The sequence below is a fragment of the Molothrus aeneus genome, chromosome 1 (genome assembly GCF_037042795.1).
Source record: "Molothrus aeneus isolate 106 chromosome 1, BPBGC_Maene_1.0, whole genome shotgun sequence".
In the NCBI taxonomy this organism is placed as follows: domain Eukaryota; kingdom Metazoa; phylum Chordata; class Aves; order Passeriformes; family Icteridae; genus Molothrus; species Molothrus aeneus.
The window spans coordinates 111,079,678-111,098,253 of NC_089646.1; the positions used below are offsets into that span (position 1 = coordinate 111,079,678).

At 41.7% G+C, this 18,576-nt stretch overlaps 2 protein-coding genes across 2 annotated transcripts in view; one reads left to right on the forward strand and one right to left on the reverse strand.

The window, feature by feature from the left end:
* PRKDC (protein kinase, DNA-activated, catalytic subunit) overlaps positions 1–5,422 on the reverse strand; it is an 82,773-nt gene extending 77,351 nt beyond the window's left edge. The window contains exons 1-7 of the mRNA XM_066563001.1: positions 5,266–5,422; positions 4,759–4,835; positions 4,578–4,670; positions 3,700–3,774; positions 2,282–2,390; positions 1,205–1,317; positions 431–530 (exon numbers count right to left, since the gene is read on the reverse strand). Coding sequence (XP_066419098.1) covers positions 431–530; positions 1,205–1,317; positions 2,282–2,390; positions 3,700–3,774; positions 4,578–4,670; positions 4,759–4,835; positions 5,266–5,407 — 709 coding nt within the window. The 5' untranslated portion in view covers positions 5,408–5,422. The remainder of the gene's footprint in view (positions 1–430; positions 531–1,204; positions 1,318–2,281; positions 2,391–3,699; positions 3,775–4,577; positions 4,671–4,758; positions 4,836–5,265) is intronic.
* Positions 5,423–6,473: 1,051 nt separating this feature from the next.
* MCM4 (minichromosome maintenance complex component 4) lies at positions 6,474–16,921 on the forward strand. The gene is made up of 17 exons (XM_066546613.1): positions 6,474–6,530; positions 6,654–6,754; positions 6,891–7,049; positions 7,761–7,924; positions 8,010–8,108; positions 8,270–8,365; positions 8,454–8,549; positions 8,944–9,082; positions 9,480–9,700; positions 10,218–10,338; positions 11,749–12,008; positions 12,891–13,256; positions 13,433–13,560; positions 14,820–15,027; positions 15,526–15,754; positions 15,873–16,006; positions 16,360–16,921. Exons 2-17 carry the CDS (start codon positions 6,685–6,687, stop codon positions 16,450–16,452), a joined length of 2,583 nt encoding a protein of 860 aa, XP_066402710.1. The 5' UTR covers positions 6,474–6,530; positions 6,654–6,684; the 3' UTR covers positions 16,453–16,921.
* Positions 16,922–18,576: the final 1,655 nt, after the last annotated feature.

The window sequence follows — 18,576 nt, forward strand, 5'->3', positions numbered from 1 at the left end:
TATATCTCATTTTAAGAGACAGAGACATTTTTTTCCTGAAATACTCAATTTGAAAAAAATTGTACATCTATATTAGCTGATTTTTCTGAATATCTGTGTTTAAGTAGACTATTAAGAGAAAGACATCTCCATACAATCTGCATTCCAGCTTCAGTGTAGCTCTCACAGCTGCCCAACATGTGGTAAGAAAATAGCACTTCAAAGATTTACATATAGAAAAACATTGATGAAGCCACTTCACACAAAGACAGATTACAAGGACTGTGTGAGTGTGTATTTTGCATAAACCATCTACTAACAGGGAAATTTTAATTCTGAGTTTACACACACAAATGGTGCAACTTTTTGGCTGTGTAATTATTAAATGTAGAACTGTCTGTAAAACTGTACTAAAATGTGTCAGTGCCTTTCTCATAGAAAAAGAACATACCTTCATCCACAGACTTGGTGAAGTTGTACATGAGTGCAACCAGTCCCCTCAGACACCCTGCTACAAGAGGCAGCTTGGGCCCCCTTGTAGCAGATGTCATCTGAAAAGAATAAAATGCCCTCAAGCTAAGATAAATTTACACCAAGGTTTTCCAGCTCCTAGAAGTGTAGGTAAATAACTTCAACTTAATAGTTATATCAGAACCCAACTCTATGAAACAACTCCACAGAAACATCTTTACTCGTAAGTGTCACATCATTTGGAGGGAAGCAGGACAGATCATTTGAAAAACATGGAAATGTTCCACCAAGACCAACAATACCAAAATTCAGATAAAATACACTAATGTTTTGAAAGTACTTAAAAATTCAGAAATATGAAAGTTCAGCAGAAATCTGATGTTCACCTCATGTACAAGAACTCTGCAGCCAGTACAGAACAAATCAGAAACTACCAGTGCATGACAAGGCACCACTTCCTGGGGAATGATCATCACACGCCATCTTTTCACAGTGAATTGGCTCATTTGCTGTTATTGATGGCCTTGAATTTTCATTTAGAAAGCTTCTCAGAGCCAGAGAACACAACTTAAACAGTCTTTCAGGAAGAATTTATGATTGTCCAGCTAGATCCTGAGAAACTGTACTAGCCACAGTAGTATTCCAACAGCCAGAGCTATACACTTCAAAGGAAAAAACCCCCTCTGAAAACAAAGCAATGAAAAAAGAAAACCAAAGCAAAAAACCAAAGAATGAAAAGAAATTCCAATCATACCTGTGTTTTAAGCTCTCTCAAATAAGCTCGGAATAGTTTTTCAGAGTTGTTAATCATGTCACTAGGCTGGACTTCTCCCAAAACTCCCAAAAGCTCATAAATCTTTTCCAATACTAGAAAGTAATTTTTAATATTATTAAGTCTTAATTACTGAAATAATTGCTTTTGACATTTCCAGTGCAATTCCTATTAACTTGCAACCATGAGAAGACCATCCCTAACAGTATAATTGCTGATTAAAGTGTGAAGCAAGCCTCTTTATATATATACGCACACATGCACACACACATATATATATATGTAGCCATATCCTACAATGTGAGATGAATCCTCCTCTCACATCAGTAAGTTAAACACATTTACTATATTTAAACAGGGCTCAGAAAACTTTAATTTAAAGGCCACATACACTGAGGAAGCACTTGTTAAGGCCAACAGCTAGCAGAAGTTTCTAGACTTGAATTCTGACTGAAGGATTCCAGGCAGGCACAAATTTTATGAGACCTGTAAAGCCAAGACTTCAGCAGTATCTAGCCATAATGATCAAACTGCAGCTCATACTAATATGCCATAAATAATACAATCAGGCAAGGGACAACTGATGAGCTTATATTAAAGGTGACCAATGCAGGAACTATCATACTAAAACTGCAGCTTTGAGGACAACACTACCCAGGCTTAGAATAAGATAACAAAGAGCTTTACAATCATAGAATTATTTAGGTTGGAACAGACCTTTAAGATCATCAAGTTCAACCATTAACCCAACACTGCCAGGTCTCATCACTGAAACATGTCCCCAGGTGCCACATCTACACATCTTCTATGCATATTCAGCAATGGTGACTCCACCACTTCCCTGGAAGCCTGTTCCAATGATTGACAGTCCTTTCCATGAAGAAATTGTTCCTAATATCCAATCTAAATCTCCCCTGGTGCAACTTGAAGACATTTTCTCTTATCCTGTCACTTCACTTGTCAATTGAAGGGCCCAGAACTGAACACAAGATTCGAGGTGCAGCCTCACTACTGCTGAGTATAAGTGGACAATCAGAGAGAAGAAAAACTAAGGCCTACCTGTGTCAGGAATTCTACTTTTTGCAGCAAGCTCTTCATAAAATTTATTAAATATCTCTCTAACTTTCATTTCTTCCATCAGACAGGAACGTTGTAAACTGTGAAGCAACTAAGATGGATTAAAAAAAAAAAAGGAAAACCTTTAGATCAATACCCCAATACTACTCAATCTAAATAAGAACACAGTTCATACATGTAAGTTCAGCTTCAAGTAAGCAAACATGCTATTCTATGAAAAAGAACTAAGGTCACTTGTCCAAAGAAGAGAAATGGCACGCAATCTACTTTAACTCAAACTACCTTCCTATATATGCATAAATATAAAATATACAACTTTTAATTTATAGTATACATATTACATATGTATACATCATGATCTACATGAAACCTATACACAGTATGATTTATACATATGTACATATAAAGTCCACTAGAGCACAGGCTGAGCAAGTCTGCAGTAGCTTTTATCATACTCTATTTCTCTCCCTGCTAGTATAAAGCCAATCCAACTCACAGAACTGACTCAGAGTAACTCAGAAGGGAGTTTTGTTTCTCATAAACAAACTTAAGTAGGCACAAAAGCATTTACAGAAGAAGGGTCTAAATGCATTCAAAGGAACTACTGTCTCACACAGCAACTAAATTTCTGCAAAATGTCCTCCTCCTCCACACTTTCCAAATACTTTATCTTATATTGCAATAGCATATATAATACATAGTATTTTAAAGCAAGAATGCAATTGAACAGAAAAATTTCTCCTTAAATAACCGTAACAAACAGAGAGAGAGATCTACAACTGTCCCCCAAAACAAAATAGAGAGAGATCAACAACTGTCCCCCAAAACAATTGTGTCTTGCTCTAACAAATGAACGAATTATATGCCCACATCTAAGCAACCTGCTAGAGATTACTGAAGACAATCTGTTGTTAAACATTTTCTTTAAACATCTAAACATTAGCTATCTCTCTTCCCTTGCTACATCAGACTACAACTTCCTAGCAAGAGGAAGAGGAGGGGCAGACACTGATCTCTTCTCTTTGGTGAGCAGTGACGGGACCCAAGGGAATGGCCTGAAGCTGTGAAAGAGGAAGTTTAAGTTGGATATCAGAAAACAGTTCTCCACCCAAAGGGTGGCTGGGCCCTGGAACAGGCTCCCCAGGGAAGCGGTCACAGCACCACACCTGACAACAGCTCTGGAAATGTTTGTACAATGCTCTCAGGCATGTAGGGTGACTTTTGGGGATGGTGCTGTGCAGGACCAGAGTTGGACTCGGTGATCCTTGTGTATCCCTTCCAACTCAGCTTATTCTGCAACTTCATGATACAGATTTTCTGCATGACATAGTGTAACTATAGTAATACAACAGATTTTCTGCTTATCTAGCAACAAGAGAGATTTATAAAATGCATTTTACCTTAATCAGAAGTTCCAGCGCTGAGATTTTACATTTTGCTGCTCTCTCTTTTGTATAGACACTAAGACAAGTTTGCTGCAAAGGAAATAAGGATACCAATACTTGTAAGTGAAGATGGAAATTCAAAGACAGCATATTCTTCTACCTCTTTAAAGTATCTGTTCTTACAAGCTTAAGTTTTTTTTAAAAGATTAAAATAATATCTAGTCCTGGAAATGGCTTCACTAACAATACTGCAGCACTGTCTGACATAATAAAAAACCCCAACTCAAGCAAAGAAATTGCAGTTTCTGAAGTAAAAATTGCACAGGGCAAATTTTATACCTCAGTACCATCAGTCCTTAACAACAAGTAGCTACTAATTTATGATCAGAAACTTCAGTGGTGCAGTCAAGCAAAGCAGCATAGATGTTCAGCCATCCAGACTCCAGTAACCTCAGGTATTGCAGGTACCACCAATTTTTGTATAAATTGCAAAAGTAAGAACTTCTCAGGTCAATTTTTAAAAAATGGTAATTAAAATTAACCCTATAAAACATTTAAAATTTTACACTTAAATGGCAACTTTAGTTTGTATAAATTAGAAGTTACAACTACTATTTCCAATGAAAATAACTAATTTTCAGAACCAATACCTACTATGTTCTATAATGAAAAGTTAATAAAATTAAGTCTACAGCTAGACAAACAATTCCACACTGCTCTTACAGTTTATGTAAAATATTAAAATTATTTCAGCTCTAACAAGAACACTAGAGTTGGGCAAGGCTGACTGGGAGGGGTGAAGTAAAGCTATGAATGTCATGACATGACACCCATCAGACTACTTTAAACTATCTGGCAAAAACCTTTCTAGGAAATAATTTTCATTTACCTACCTTAATATTACAGGCATAAGGATGAATTTTGTCACCAACTTTTTCCATAAAGACACAAAGAAACTTCAACGCTTCTTCCCTGCAATCTCGAAACTGAAAAGTTAAAAAATTTTTTTTGAAATGTGCAACATGTTGCTCATATAGCACTACCGAAACGCTACTTTAAAGTTTGCCAACTTACCTCCTCGATGCCGAGAGATCTCTGGATAAAGACGAGTAAGCCATGCTCCTGGGAAAACACCAGGGACAGGTGCAGCGCTGCAGGGAGGCAAGGAACCATCGGGTGGTTGGATCGCGGTCACCACCCACCCCATCCCCGGTGCAAAACGTGACCTGACACCTTGGGCACGAGTGACGCTTGTCCCCAGAAACACCACAACAAAGTGTGGATGCTACTGACCTCCCCCATGGCCTCGGGGCCCAGGCCTGTGCCCTCGCACCGGAGCCTGGCGCCGCTCAGGGCGGAGGAAAGCCGGCCTAGGGGCAGCTCAGCACAGAGGGGCCCGCACCCAAGTGCTTTTACCCCGGTGAATGGTTATCTGCGGCAAGAGACCCCCCCTCCCTGGGAATGCCCGGTGCCACCGAGCGGGCAGCGCAGCACGGAGGGAGCCGGCCCGGGGCGTGTGTCCCGCCGCCACCAAGCCCTCCCCGGGCCCCGCTCGCTCCCCCCGCCGGGCCCGGCCCACACCCTCCTCGCCGCTGGCCAGGCTGGCCACGCAGGTCTCGGCCAGGCTGCGGAGCAGGCTGTATCCGTGCAGGGCGCTGCCGCCCGCATCGCCGGGCTGCAGGCAGCGGTGCAGCTGGAGCAGGCACTGCTGCACCCCAGCCATACCGCCCAGGGCCCCGAGCAGGGCGAGGAAGCTGCGGGAAGGGCCCGCCTCCCGCCGCTCCCAACGCCGGCCGGGGGGCGCGGGCTGCTGCTGAGCTCAGGCGGGAGAAGCGCTTCGCCAGATCATTCCCAGCCGAATGGGGACCGGCGGCAGGGAAGAGCGTTTCGGGCGCTTTTGTGTCTCTCGTCTTAGGATGGGCTCAGGACACACACACACACAGAATGACAGAGTGGATCAGGTTGGAAGGGACCACAGTGGGCCATCTGCTCCAAACTCCCTGCTCAAGCAGGCACACGGCCAGGGTTGCATCCAGACAGTGCCTTCAGTATCTCCAGTAAGAGATTCCACACCCGCTCTGGGCACTGTTCCAGTGCTCGGTCACTGCACAGTAAAGAAGTTTTTCCTTACATTTAGGTGGAACTTCCTGTGCCTCAGTTTCTGCCCATTGCCTCTTGTCCTATTGCTTGGCACCCCCGATAAGAGCCTGGCCCCATCCTCTTGGCACCTTTGCTATAACTACTGATAGACATTGACGAGGTCCCCTCTCAGCCGTCTCTTCTCGAGACTGTACAGGCCCAGCTCCCTCAGCCTTTCCTCATCAGAGAGATGCTCCAGTCCCTTAATCATCTTTATTACCCTTTGCTGGACCCGCTCCAGGAGTTCCAGGTCCCCGTTATACCTAGGAGCCCAGAACAGGACAGTAATGCTGGATACAGCAGTGGTTCCCCCTCGTATGCGAATGGGCTGCTCCAAACTCCCCACGCCTGCCCACAGCCCTGGTTTTGCCGCGAAATTCGGCAAGGTGCGGGCGGCTCCACGCTAGGTTGCGGGGGGGAGGCGATGTGCCATTACTGGGGGCAGCCTCTGTCTGTATCACAAGTAGTAATCTGCATTATAATTCTTTCTCTAGTGTAGCAGGTCGAGCGGGCCGACACCCTCCCTTCGGCGGTCCAGAGGTTTCATCTCCTTCCTCCTCTCCCTCTCGATTCCGCATCCCCCCTTTCTGCCATCGTTGGGCCCTCCCGTTGCGATCGCGCCTCGCCATTGGCCAGAAAGCCCGGGAGAGCGCGCGCACGCCGCTGGCTTTGGCGCGGAGTGCGGCGGTGTCCGTGGGGCTGTGCAGGTGGGTGGGGGTCGCGGCTGCCGAGGGCAGGAAGGGGAAGGGAACGGGAACCCGCCGGTCGGGGCTCGGCCGGTGACGGAGCACCCGCCGCGCTCATTCTTCTCTCCGACCCCCTGCCCCCAGGTAGGACCGCAGCTGGAGCCGCAGCAGCGCCATGTCGTCGCCAGCCTCCACTCCCAGCCGCCGACGGGGCAAGCGCGGCCGGGGTAGCAACCCCTCGACTCGTAAGTGCTGCGTTGGGAAGGGGCCGGCGGGGTGGGCTCCCCTCGCTCGCCGGGAGCGCTCTCCCATTCCCCGCCTCTGTCCGCCTGGCGCGGCGGCCTGGCTGTTGTAACTCCGGGTCCCCTGTGTCTCTTGCAGCACAAGATGCTCGCTCTCCTCCTTCCCAGAAGCGTCGCACAGACGATTCCACCTCCACCGGGGACCTGCAGCCCATGCCCACGTCCCCGCCCGCCGACGCGCAGAGCCCCGGCGCCGCTGATGCGCTGTTCTCCAGCCCGCCGCAGTTCCGCCACTCCGGTAAGCGGGGCTGGGGCAGCTCCGTGGCTGTGCGGGCCCCGGGGATGCAGATTCTACACAGCGCTGGGCCAGATCCGGCTGGAAAACGCTCGACGAAAAAATGAGCGTTATCTCATGTTTCTCATTTGAATTTAGTGTAGTGAACTCTGCAGGAGAGTAGTCAGTGTCTGGGGTGCAGATCTCTATCGTAGCTTCCAGTTAGCGTGGGAATATGCATCAGGGAATATACATTACTTGAAAAAATTTATTTATAGAAAGAGTAATAAAACTGTTAACACAGAAGGAACTAGTTGTTTGCCATAGAAAGCCTTCCTTGCTTTTATACATAGGATTGTTTTTAATTCCAGTGACTGTAAATTGTGTCATTTGCTCACCACCCTCAAAATACTAAAAAAAGTGTTTCATCTACAATTCTGTATGTTTTTATGCTTGAGCTCCAGTGTAGTTTTAAAATGCAGTACTGCTGTAAAGTTTTCTAGGGAAGCTTTGTTTGAACTTGGGATCTTTGAGAAGAGCTGTTAATACAAAGAAAAGTTCTAGGAAGACTGGCAACATCTTTATTGTGTGTTTTGACAAAACACTGGGCTTGACTGATACTACTCATTTTATGACAGAGTTGAAGGACCAATGAGACAAATCCAGAGGCTGAATTTTAATCTGGTCTAGATGTAAAATGTCTCAATAATAATTACAAACCCCTTCCTTTTATAGCCATTCCTCTTGACTTTGACATCAGTTCACCTCTGACTTACGGCACACCCAGCTCCAGGGTGGAGGGTACCCCACGAAGTGGTGCCCGAGGAACTCCAGTCAGGCAGAGGCCGGATCTCGGCTCTGTCCGGAAAGCCAGACAAGTGGATTTACACTCTGATGGGGTAGGTGGATGTCCCACCTCTTGTACCTGACAACTTCTTTTTGAACATATAAATATTTGTATATGCTTAATTTGTTTCCATGCAGCTGGCTGAGGATATAGTAGCAACCGAGCAATCTCTTGGACAAAAGCTTGTTATTTGGGGAACAGATGTTAATGTGGCCTCGTGCAAAGAAAAATTCCAGGTGGGTTTTAGTTCTTCCTCTTCTTTTTAAATGAAATGCTAGTTTGATTTAAACTAGCATTTAATTTAACTAAAAAAATATTAGTTGACTCTGATACAAAGGAGGTATTTGTACTGCTAAATTCTGTTAATTTTTCCTGTCTTTTTACCTCTGACATTCAGAGATTTCTCCAGCGCTTTATCGATCCACTGGATAAAGAGGATGAAGACATTGGCCTGGATCTTAATGAGCCACGCTATATGCAACGACTTCAAGAGGTACTTCTAATGCAGTAATTTGTAATTCAGATTTTCTTTTTTCAGTCTTGCATGCCATTGAGCTAAAGATTTACTAACTCCCTTGCAGATTAATATGGTTGGGGAACCATTCCTGAACGTAAATTGTGACCATCTAAGATCATTTGATGAAAATCTCTACAGGCAACTGGTCTGCTATCCTCAGGTGAAGTAGCGCACTTGTTTTCTGGCTTTCAGATGGTTCTTTCGTAATTCTGGGTTTTAAAATTCTTGTTTAAATGCAGTGCATACTGTGTGTGTTTGGTACTTTATTTTACTGAATATAAGCATCTTGTTTCATAGTAGATGATCATAGAAACAGTGAGTACCTCATGCATGCAAAGTTAGCTGGTGAACTGCAATGTCCAGAGTTTTGTACTTCCACCCCTTGCAGTACTCATGTGAATGAATAAATATGATCCAAACAGCAGGTTTTGTGTTATGTAGGAAAATGTTTAGCTGGTGTAACTTTTAGTCATTACTGGCTGTTCAGCACATAAAATGCTTTATGCATAATTACTTCATTCTGTGATTTAACATGTAAGCTGTTTATAATACAGGAAGTTATCCCAACATTTGACATGGCTGCCAATGAGATCTTTTTTGATCGTTACCCTGATTCAATACTAGAGCATCAAATTCAAGTAAGGCCATATAATGCACTGAAGACCAGGAATATGCGAAATCTAAACCCTGAAGGTAAATTTTTTGCTTACCATGTTAGAAAAGAATCTTAAGCTTTCCATAAACTTAGTGAATACTAACATAAGACTATATAAAACTGTACTTGTGGTCCGTCCAGACCAATATCTTCCATTCGTGTCTGTTTCAGAAGAACATGCTTTAAAGCCCAAATGGAGAATAATCTTATCCATAAAGGAAATATCTCTTATCATCAGCCACTTGTGTTCTTATTTCTGGAAGTGCAAAGGATTCTTTCTTTTGTATTATGCATTTATGATTCTTTTTGCTTGAACAAAATAGTAGTAACCTGTCTGTCTACTTACTGCCTAAAAACTATTGTAATGTGAAATTTTGAAGGTCAATTAATTTTTAAGAGTATGAGGTCATGACATGAGTCCCTGTATTTTTGCAGACATTGATCAACTCATCACCATCAGTGGCATGGTCATCAGAAGCTCCCAGTTAATTCCTGAGATGCAGGAAGCATTCTTTAGATGCCAGGTTTGCGCTTTCACCACCAGAGTGGAAATTGACCGCGGCAGGATTGCTGAACCATCAGTGTGCAAGAACTGTAACACAACGCACAGCATGGCGCTGATTCACAACAGATCCATGTTCTCTGACAAACAGATGGTATGTTGGCTTAGGTAGTGGCTAAAATTAAAGAATTGCTAGTTTTTGCTCCCCCACCCTTCTAAAATCATCAACAGCATGAGTTACATATCTTGAGATTGAATGCTTTGAAAAGAAAAAGTGTTTTGAAACATGGAAATGGGTGAAAGAACTCAGTGAAACAGTAAGTCTACTTTGGAGAAGAAATGCATTAGGAGGATGGAATTAAGGATGTACATCTTTTAATGCTTCTGTATGGAAGCCCCTTTATATATAGTATGTCCCCTTCTGTCTAGACTAGGGGAGCCTTGTTTGTAGCAGCATTTTATCCATACCAGTAGTAATACCAGAATTCTCATTTTCATAATCTCTTCTAATCAGCAGTCAGTTTTGCTGTTTGTGTGGGGATATTTTGTTCTTAAGCAATGTTGCTGATTGAAAATGATGCTGAAGACTGTGTTAATACAAAATCCTGTTGTATGCTCTATGGAAAAGCCCTGCTTTTTTGCAACTGAAACTTAAATGGTGTTTTTGCCAGATCAAACTGCAGGAGTCTCCTGAAGATATGCCAGCTGGACAGACCCCACATACAGTGGCACTCTTTGCTCACAATGACCTTGTTGATAAAGTTCAGCCAGGTGACAGAGTTAATGTCACAGGTAAAATTTGGTTTGAGTACTTCCATTTTTCTTTTTCATTGATCTTAACTGTGGGTAAAGGGACCTGATGGGATGCACTTCCAGGTGCTGAGGGAGTTGGACACTTCCTTTGCAAGGCCACTTAGTTATCTTCAAAAAGTCACAACGATTGGCTAAAATACTAGGAAAAAAGCAAATGGCACTCCCTACAGTGAGGAGGAGACCTGGGGAACTGCAGGCCAGTCAGCTTCATCTTGAGCCCTGGGAAAGGTGATAGAACCAATAATCCTGGAAGCCTTTTGTTATTGGGACAGTGTTCTACACCCTCAGCAAACTTGCAGACAAAAACAAAACTGGAAGGAAGCAGTGCTTGATGGACCATGGCTGTGGTGCCAGCATTCTCCTGGGCTGTATTAGGAGTGTTGTCAGCAGGTTGAGGGAGTACTGGGTCCAGTTGTGGGGTCTCCCAGGGCAAGGGGAACATGAACATACAGGAGTGAATACAGCAAAGGGCTACAATGATAACAGAAGCCTTGGTCACGCATGGAAAGGTTGAGAAAGCTGTGGCTGCTCTGCCTGGAGAAGAGAAGGCTTGGGGGAATCTTAGCAGCATATTTAGAAACACCTGGTTAGGTGTGGGTGGAGGGGTGGTAGTGTCAAGAAGACAAAGCCAGATTCTTCTTAATGATGCCCAGTGGCACACAGAGGGCACAAGTTGAAATACAGGCAATTCTGGTTAAAAATAAGAATTTTTTTACTGTTTGTGTGGTCGAGCCTCATCACAGGTTGACTGGCAAGGCTGTGTGGAGTCTTGGTCCTTAGAAGTACTCAAAACCTGATGGGAGACAGCCTTTAGCAAGCAGTGGACTCCAGCTGACTCCAGTTTGACCCCATGATTGGGCTAGACATCCCTAGGCTGTCTGACCTTGACTCCTTTATTCTGAAGCTGTAGCTGAAGAAGAGACAGTGTCTTAAATAGTGTCTGCAGTCAGGAGAGTGATAAAGTAAGCCTTGTGATACTGCAGCGACATATTATAAATCACTTTGCTTAAAAACAACTGCTGTAAAAAAAAAAAAAAGAAACAGCTGTTTGAAATGCAATAGAAAACTCACTAAACTTGGCACTTTAAAAGAGGGGGAAAGGCTGACTGGAGTGGGAATTTCAAAGGCAGCAAGTCTTAGGTTTTTTTCAAAAATGGTTTCATTGTTGAGAACACTTTTGGTACAAATGTAAAACATGTATGTCTATCTGCAAAAATGGGTCTAGGTGATTTAAATATGGCTTCTACATGACTTACATTGAGAATTAGAGGACAAAGCACTTAGGCTGTTTAGAAAAGCTCTACTCTTCCTGGGAACTTGTAAAATTTTTAGGGTTTGGAATGAGTGTGTTTGTCCATATCTAATGCTGTGGTTGAAATTTGTATTTAGGTATCTACAGGGCAGTCCCCATCCGAGTAAATCCCCGTGTCAGCAGCGTAAAATCCGTGTACAGGACCCACATTGATGTCATACACTACCGCAAGACAGACTCCAAACGCCTGCACGGTGTTGATGAGGAAACTGAGCAAAAGAGGTTTACAGAGGAACGTGTGGAATTGCTCAAAGAGCTTTCTAAAAAAGCAGACATTTATGAGAGGCTTGCTTTAGCTCTGGCTCCAAGTATCTATGAGCATGAAGATATCAAAAAGGTGAAAAGTTCTTTATTTCTCTTGCAAGATGTGTATTTTTATGTGTATATATTTGTAGTTACTGTTTGTTGTTAATGTATCTTGAAACTTAAAAATTGAAAAAGCTGTTATCTTGAGCAGTCTTAAAATGTCATGGTCTTGTCAGGGTGGAGTTGGTTATAAGTGTATCATAATTCTTTTCAAGCTATTAAGGAATGTTAATTAGAGGGAAGCTAATTGAAAAGGTAAGAAGGCAGCAGAACTGGGAAAACTTAATTGCAGGATGTATCTTGGACATTTCTTGGAAATTCAGATTACTGATTTACTTTTATCAAAAAAAAGTAAGTACCTGTAACATAGTAACTGTGCTTGCTGAGAAGAGGCATCCACAAGGGAAGAGTGGCTTCAAAATGATATATGGTTGACTCTGAATTATGGAGTATCAAAACATTTACTTGGATGTATCCAGGGACTGTTATCCAAGGGACTCTTCCAAAAGATGTCAAAGTATATTCCTTTGAGGTTTTTTTAACAGAGTTATACATTATTATTGTTCACAAGTTCCTGAAAGTATAATTCAAAACCATACAATGATTTACTTATGAAATGGGAACATAGTAAAGACAGTTCCTTTTGTTGTTACCTTCTCAACATGCTAATAAAGGCACATCAAGTCTAGGGGGTAGAGTTGAGGAAAACTAAGGACCCTTCATCAAGGGGATTCTTCAGGTTCCAACCAAAATCTGGTTACAACAACATACAAAATTTCTGTCTTTAATGCTTGGAACCATGCAGATGCATTGAGTTGTGTTAATTTTAGCAGTGTTTGTTTTTCATATGTTTCAGCTGAACAGTTGTATTTGCTCTGTTACATCTATACAATTGATAATTTCATTTTCATAGGGTATTCTGCTTCAGCTTTTTGGCGGATCAAGAAAGGACTTTACTCACACAGGAAGAGGGAATTTTCGTGCAGAGATCAACATTCTTCTCTGTGGTGATCCTGGTACTAGCAAATCCCAGCTGCTCCAGTATGTGTATAACCTGGTTCCTCGAGGCCAGTATACTTCTGGCAAAGGCTCAAGTGCAGTTGGTCTTACTGCATATGTGATGAAGGATCCAGAAACGCGGCAGCTGGTTCTTCAGACAGGAGCTCTAGTACTCAGTGACAATGGCATTTGCTGCATTGATGAGTTTGATAAAATGAATGAAAGCACAAGGTCAGTTCTACATGAAGTAATGGAACAACAGACGCTCTCCATTGCAAAGGTAAATGAAACTGAAGTTATTCCTAGGGGATTTTGCTCTTGCTTTACTCGGAGGCTTTCACAATGCAGTTTTTGACAAAAGAATCCACCTAGTAACACTGGTGATCTCATGAAATTGGAGGGAGGTTTTCGTGGCACAGCTGCAGCTGGTTTCAGAAATGTTTTTCCTTTTGACAGGCTGGAATTATTTGCCAATTGAATGCTCGTACATCTATCCTAGCAGCAGCTAATCCTATAGAATCACAGTGGAACCCAAAAAAGACTACTATTGAAAACATTCAGCTTCCTCATACACTGCTGTCAAGGTACTGAACTGCACTGCATGTATCATTTTTAGGGGATGTTACACTTCCTCTTCTGAAAATCATTACATAGAATATAATAGAACTACTGTGCTGTTCACAACCTAATGGAAAACTTTTACAGCACATACACATACTTTAAATGCTGTCCTTGCAATATCTATGTGAGCACAGGAGTGCCTTTTAGTATTTACATGTTGACCTTGAAGAGCAGGTGTGATAAGATCTGTAGGATCTCTTTTATTTAATTCTATGTTGTTTCATAATCATCTCCTAGAAAAAAGCTGTTCTGAAACTTGGGGTATTGATAACTTTAACAAAAATTCAGGATGCTTTTCTTAGCGCCATAAAGATTTTGAAGTGAAACTCTGATGATCAGGAACTTGGCAGCAGAGATGGTAGAGTCCTAAGATCTGTGCCTGCTTCTTGCTGTTTTGTAAAATTTATCTGAGGAGGTAGCAGTGCTGGTCAGTCATTTGGGCAATAGTTGTTGGAGCCACATTTAGTGCTCGCTGACAGAAAATTAAACTACATGCTGGAGTTGCATCTTGTTAAGAATTTCCACAGTAACTGGATATTTGAAGTACACACATGCTATACTGGATATCCTGAGAAGACTTACGGCTTAAATTTCAATTAAGGGCTGCTAGGTTTGAGCAACATCTCAATTCCACAATTTATTGGATTTAACCCTACAAAAATAAATTATTGGCTGGCTAAAAATGCATCATCCGTGTCTGCTTATAGTTGAGACTAGTTGAATATATTGTTTGTAAAATTATAAACCATTTTCTTCAGGATGAAACTGCAAGTGCTTTTTGAATTGTAATTTTATTTAGTTGCATTTTTTTGCTGTTGTATTTCAGGGCAGTATCTTTAGCAGCAAGTTCCATGCATTTGTTATGTGTGTGAGATTTTTTGTTTGTGGCAGTTGCAACTTTCTTTTGGGGGGGGTGTGGGGTGTGGATTTTTTAAGGAAACAAAATATGTCAGCCTTGAACGTGGACTCTGAATTTTGCAGAATGTACCTTTTGGAATTTCAAAATTTCAAGTTCATAGGGGTGTAAGCAAATTCATTATGTTGTTCTGTACCTTGAGAATTCTAAAAAAGATTTTTTTCTGGTGTGAGAAAGCAATTTTTACTGAGAGTAGGAATTAAGTCTAGGAACTCTTACCTGTACTTATTACGTCAAATCTTTCTTACCCAAGTACTTAAATGACAAGAAAGTATACACACTAATACTGGATGTTATCCCATTCAGATTTGACTTGATCTTTTTGATGTTGGATCCCCGTGATGAAGCTTATGACAGACGCCTTGCTCGCCATTTGGTTTCACTGTACTACCAAAGTGAAGAAAAGATGGAGGAGGAATACATGGATATGGCAGTATTGAGGGATTACATTGCATATGCTCGTAGTTATGTAAATCCCAGATTAGGTGAAGAAGCAGGCCAAGCCCTTATTGAGGTAAAGGAATTGCTGCTTAGAATGATCAGAGTCTTTACTGACTTGTCAGAAGTGGTGAGATTCCCTCGTACGTACACTATCTACATAACAGCCTCCTGTAAAATCCTTGAAAACAAATGGTCTTTAATGGAAAGAGGGATCAGATAAATCATTCTGCATTCTAATGTTTAGCTTTCACATATGTTGGTTTGGTTCCATCACATAAAACACATTAAAGTCTACCAAAGCAAAATGTGTCATCATAGACAAAGTACTGCTATATAACACTAATCCAGAATTCTAAAGTGATTCAAAACTTGATTAATTACCATGGTTTAATTGCTTTACAATGGAAAAAAATTATTTGATGCAGACGAACCGTGAAGGTGTGTGAGCAGAAATACAGTATTTGGAATGGCTTGCCAAAATTGCTTATATTCTGAAATAAGAGGTAGGGGATGCAGGGGACTGGAAAGGAATTAAGAGGCAGTGAACTGTGTAACCCTGTCTCCCTTTCAGGCGTACGTGGACATGAGGAAGATCGGCAGTGGCAGGGGGATGGTGTCCGCCTACCCCCGGCAGCTGGAGTCCCTGATCCGACTGGCCGAGGCGCATGCCAAGGTGCGCTTCTCCGACAAGGTGGAGACTGTTGATGTGGAGGAAGCCAAACGCCTCCACCGGGAAGCGCTGAAACAATCTGCTACTGATCCCAAGACCGGCATTGTGGACATATCCATTCTCACCACAGGTTTGTGCTCGCGTAGCGTTAAAGCAGGGCCGCTGTTGGGAATTTGTGGTTTTTAAAATGTAACTTCACCTCTCCTCCTTAGCTGATTGCTAAAAGGTATTTTCTTTGCTTCTCCAAGGAATGAGTGCAACAGCTCGTAAGCGGAAAGAGGAATTGGCTCAAGCCTTACGGAAGCTCATCCAATCAAAGGGTAAAGCACCATCTTTGAAGTACCAGCAGCTTTTGGATGATCTCCGAGCACAGTCTGATATAGTAAGTTTCCTGCTTTGTTTTTACATTTCCATTAATGTTTAAAAGCATTTTTTCCAAATGAACATTCTTGTCCTCTAATCACATTATGGAAGGAAATGGAAACATTAACTATTTGTTAGTATGACTAGAAAACCAGTTCTTTTGCAGACAAATGAGTTGAATTTGGTGTACCTTAGTTTATTCTGGCTTCTGGAATAACCAAACTCAGCTTCAGGGTTCCAGGCCAGGCTTCAATTCTCACATAGAATGCAAAGTTCAAATAAAAATATTAGAAAATTGATAGAAAGTATAGCATTTTTACTGTGTTTGAAGTATTTTCCCCATCTTTATTTGACTTGCTCCTTTTCTTTAAGGCTGTCACGAAGGAAATGTTTGAAGAAGCACTTCGTGCCTTGGCTGATGAAGACTTCCTGACTGTGACTGGAAAGACAGTGAGGCTGCTGTGAGTTACCCTGTGCTTGGGAGCCTGCTGTCACGACTTGTACTTCGCCTTACTCAAGATAGTGTCAGTCTGCAAGATCTTTGAGAGTTGGGACTATCATCTGCTATGACAGGCATAGCCTTTCCCTGCCAACCAACTGCCATGGCTCCTCTTTGCCTTACTGCATTGCCACTGCAAGATTTTCACAGCTTGGGCTATCATTTGCTATGACAAGGGTAGTCATGATTAAGTGGCATCACTGTCATTATCACTGTCAAGATTTTATGGAAATCCTCATGTCAGCAATACTATATATATTTTAGCTAAATGTAATTACTAATATGGCAAGGGCTTTGTGTTTTTATGATGTTTTTTAGAGCATGGTAACAATATTGCCTGTATTTCCATTTGAATTGTAAAAATTCAAATGACTTTTTAGTAATTGCAATTTTTACTGTTAGTATTGCAGTAAGCTGAAATAAAATTATTTGACTTAAAAAGGACTCTTGTGTTCATTTCAGGTACAAATCAGCATATCCTGTGCTGATTTTCCATCTAGAATTCTGCAATTTTTTTGGAAGTTCTTTCTGAGACCATAAAAGGCACTCTGCTTTTGGGTTTTTTTTTTTTGTTTGATCTGAGTGTACTGTGGAAATATCCTCAATGTAATAAAGATAGATAGATTCCACTTGAAAATGACATTGCTTTACTTCAATTTTAGGTCTGACTTTAAGAGATTACCCATCTTTGGTGTAATGACATATAATCAGTCCTGAAAGAAGAAGGTCTTGTAGCTTGTTTACAATAATATTCCCAAGGGCATGGTATGGGTGATTTTTTTAATAGAAAAATACAAGGCTATGTCGACCTTCCTCAGCTGTACAAAGCAGCATGATTGCTTTATGTCTTTTTTATTTAAGTGCAATGAGCAGGTTAGAATCCTTGCATAACTGTTTCAGCCAAACTTGAAATTGGATGTTACTGAGAAATATTCCAAACTCTACTCTGCCTTCACTTCATGAAAAAGGAAAAAAAAAATCCATCTATTTACTTAGTTAAAATGATATTGGATTATTCTGTGTTCATCCTAAAAGAATGATGAGTCTTTCTCTAATCATTAGACATTCCTGAGACAGATGTCTACATTGTCCACACTGTTTACAGTTGACGAGATAAAAAATTACATATCAAAGATCATGATCAGAAAGTTTTTTATAAAACAGGTTTACCACAGCATGTTACGGGGAGAAGAACCCAGTGGCAACACATTGTGAACTGAGAAAATCTTTGCTGAAAATAAGTGCCTACACAGCAGCCACAAGGTTGTCCTAGACTTCTCAGAACTTCTCAGAACAATGAGATTTAGTGTGACCATTCTAGGCATCTACTGATCATACTGAAAGTAGTCACATTTGGGTATGCTATGAATTTTCAGGTAGGCCTCAGCATTCAAAGGGAAGATGAAGTTTTTTACTCCAGAGACATACCAAGAAATGGAATACTAAATTTTGCTAATTTCACACACATTTTCTTCCTCATCCATGAAGAGACTGAAGATGTGAGGAAATAAGGCACACTGTGAGATCCTCAGTTAACATTCAAGACAAATTTAGCATAACGTGACTGAGATCTAAAAAGCTGCACTTGCTGTGCAGCTCCTGGAAGGGTCAGGGGAAAGTGCACCATAATGAAACACCAATGTCTGGAGAAAGACCAGAAGAAATTAATAAGACTTTGGGGAAAGTCAGTGAACCACATGGTCAAGGTTACCTCTGAAACTCTAACAGAAGTGTGCTTTCAGGTATGTTAGAGGCATCAGCCTCTTAAAGGCATCTCTGCAAAATGGAAGTGGGAGGGAAGTCTGGGGAGCTCAATTATAGCCTGCACACAGGCCATAGCTAAAATGCATGGATGCTGTAGTGTGCTTTCCAGGACAAAGACTTGGGAGGAAAGAGGTGACACCTTTTAGCTGTAAACTTGATTGATCCAGCTCATACTACAGCTTCATAAAGATCATTAATGAAAGAAGATCCCATATGATCCCATATATCTGGGGAGGGATCACAACGGACAGCTGGGGAAGAACAAGCATTCTGAAACTATTTCTACTGTGTGATCAAGACACATTGATTCAGGTCTATAACCATCA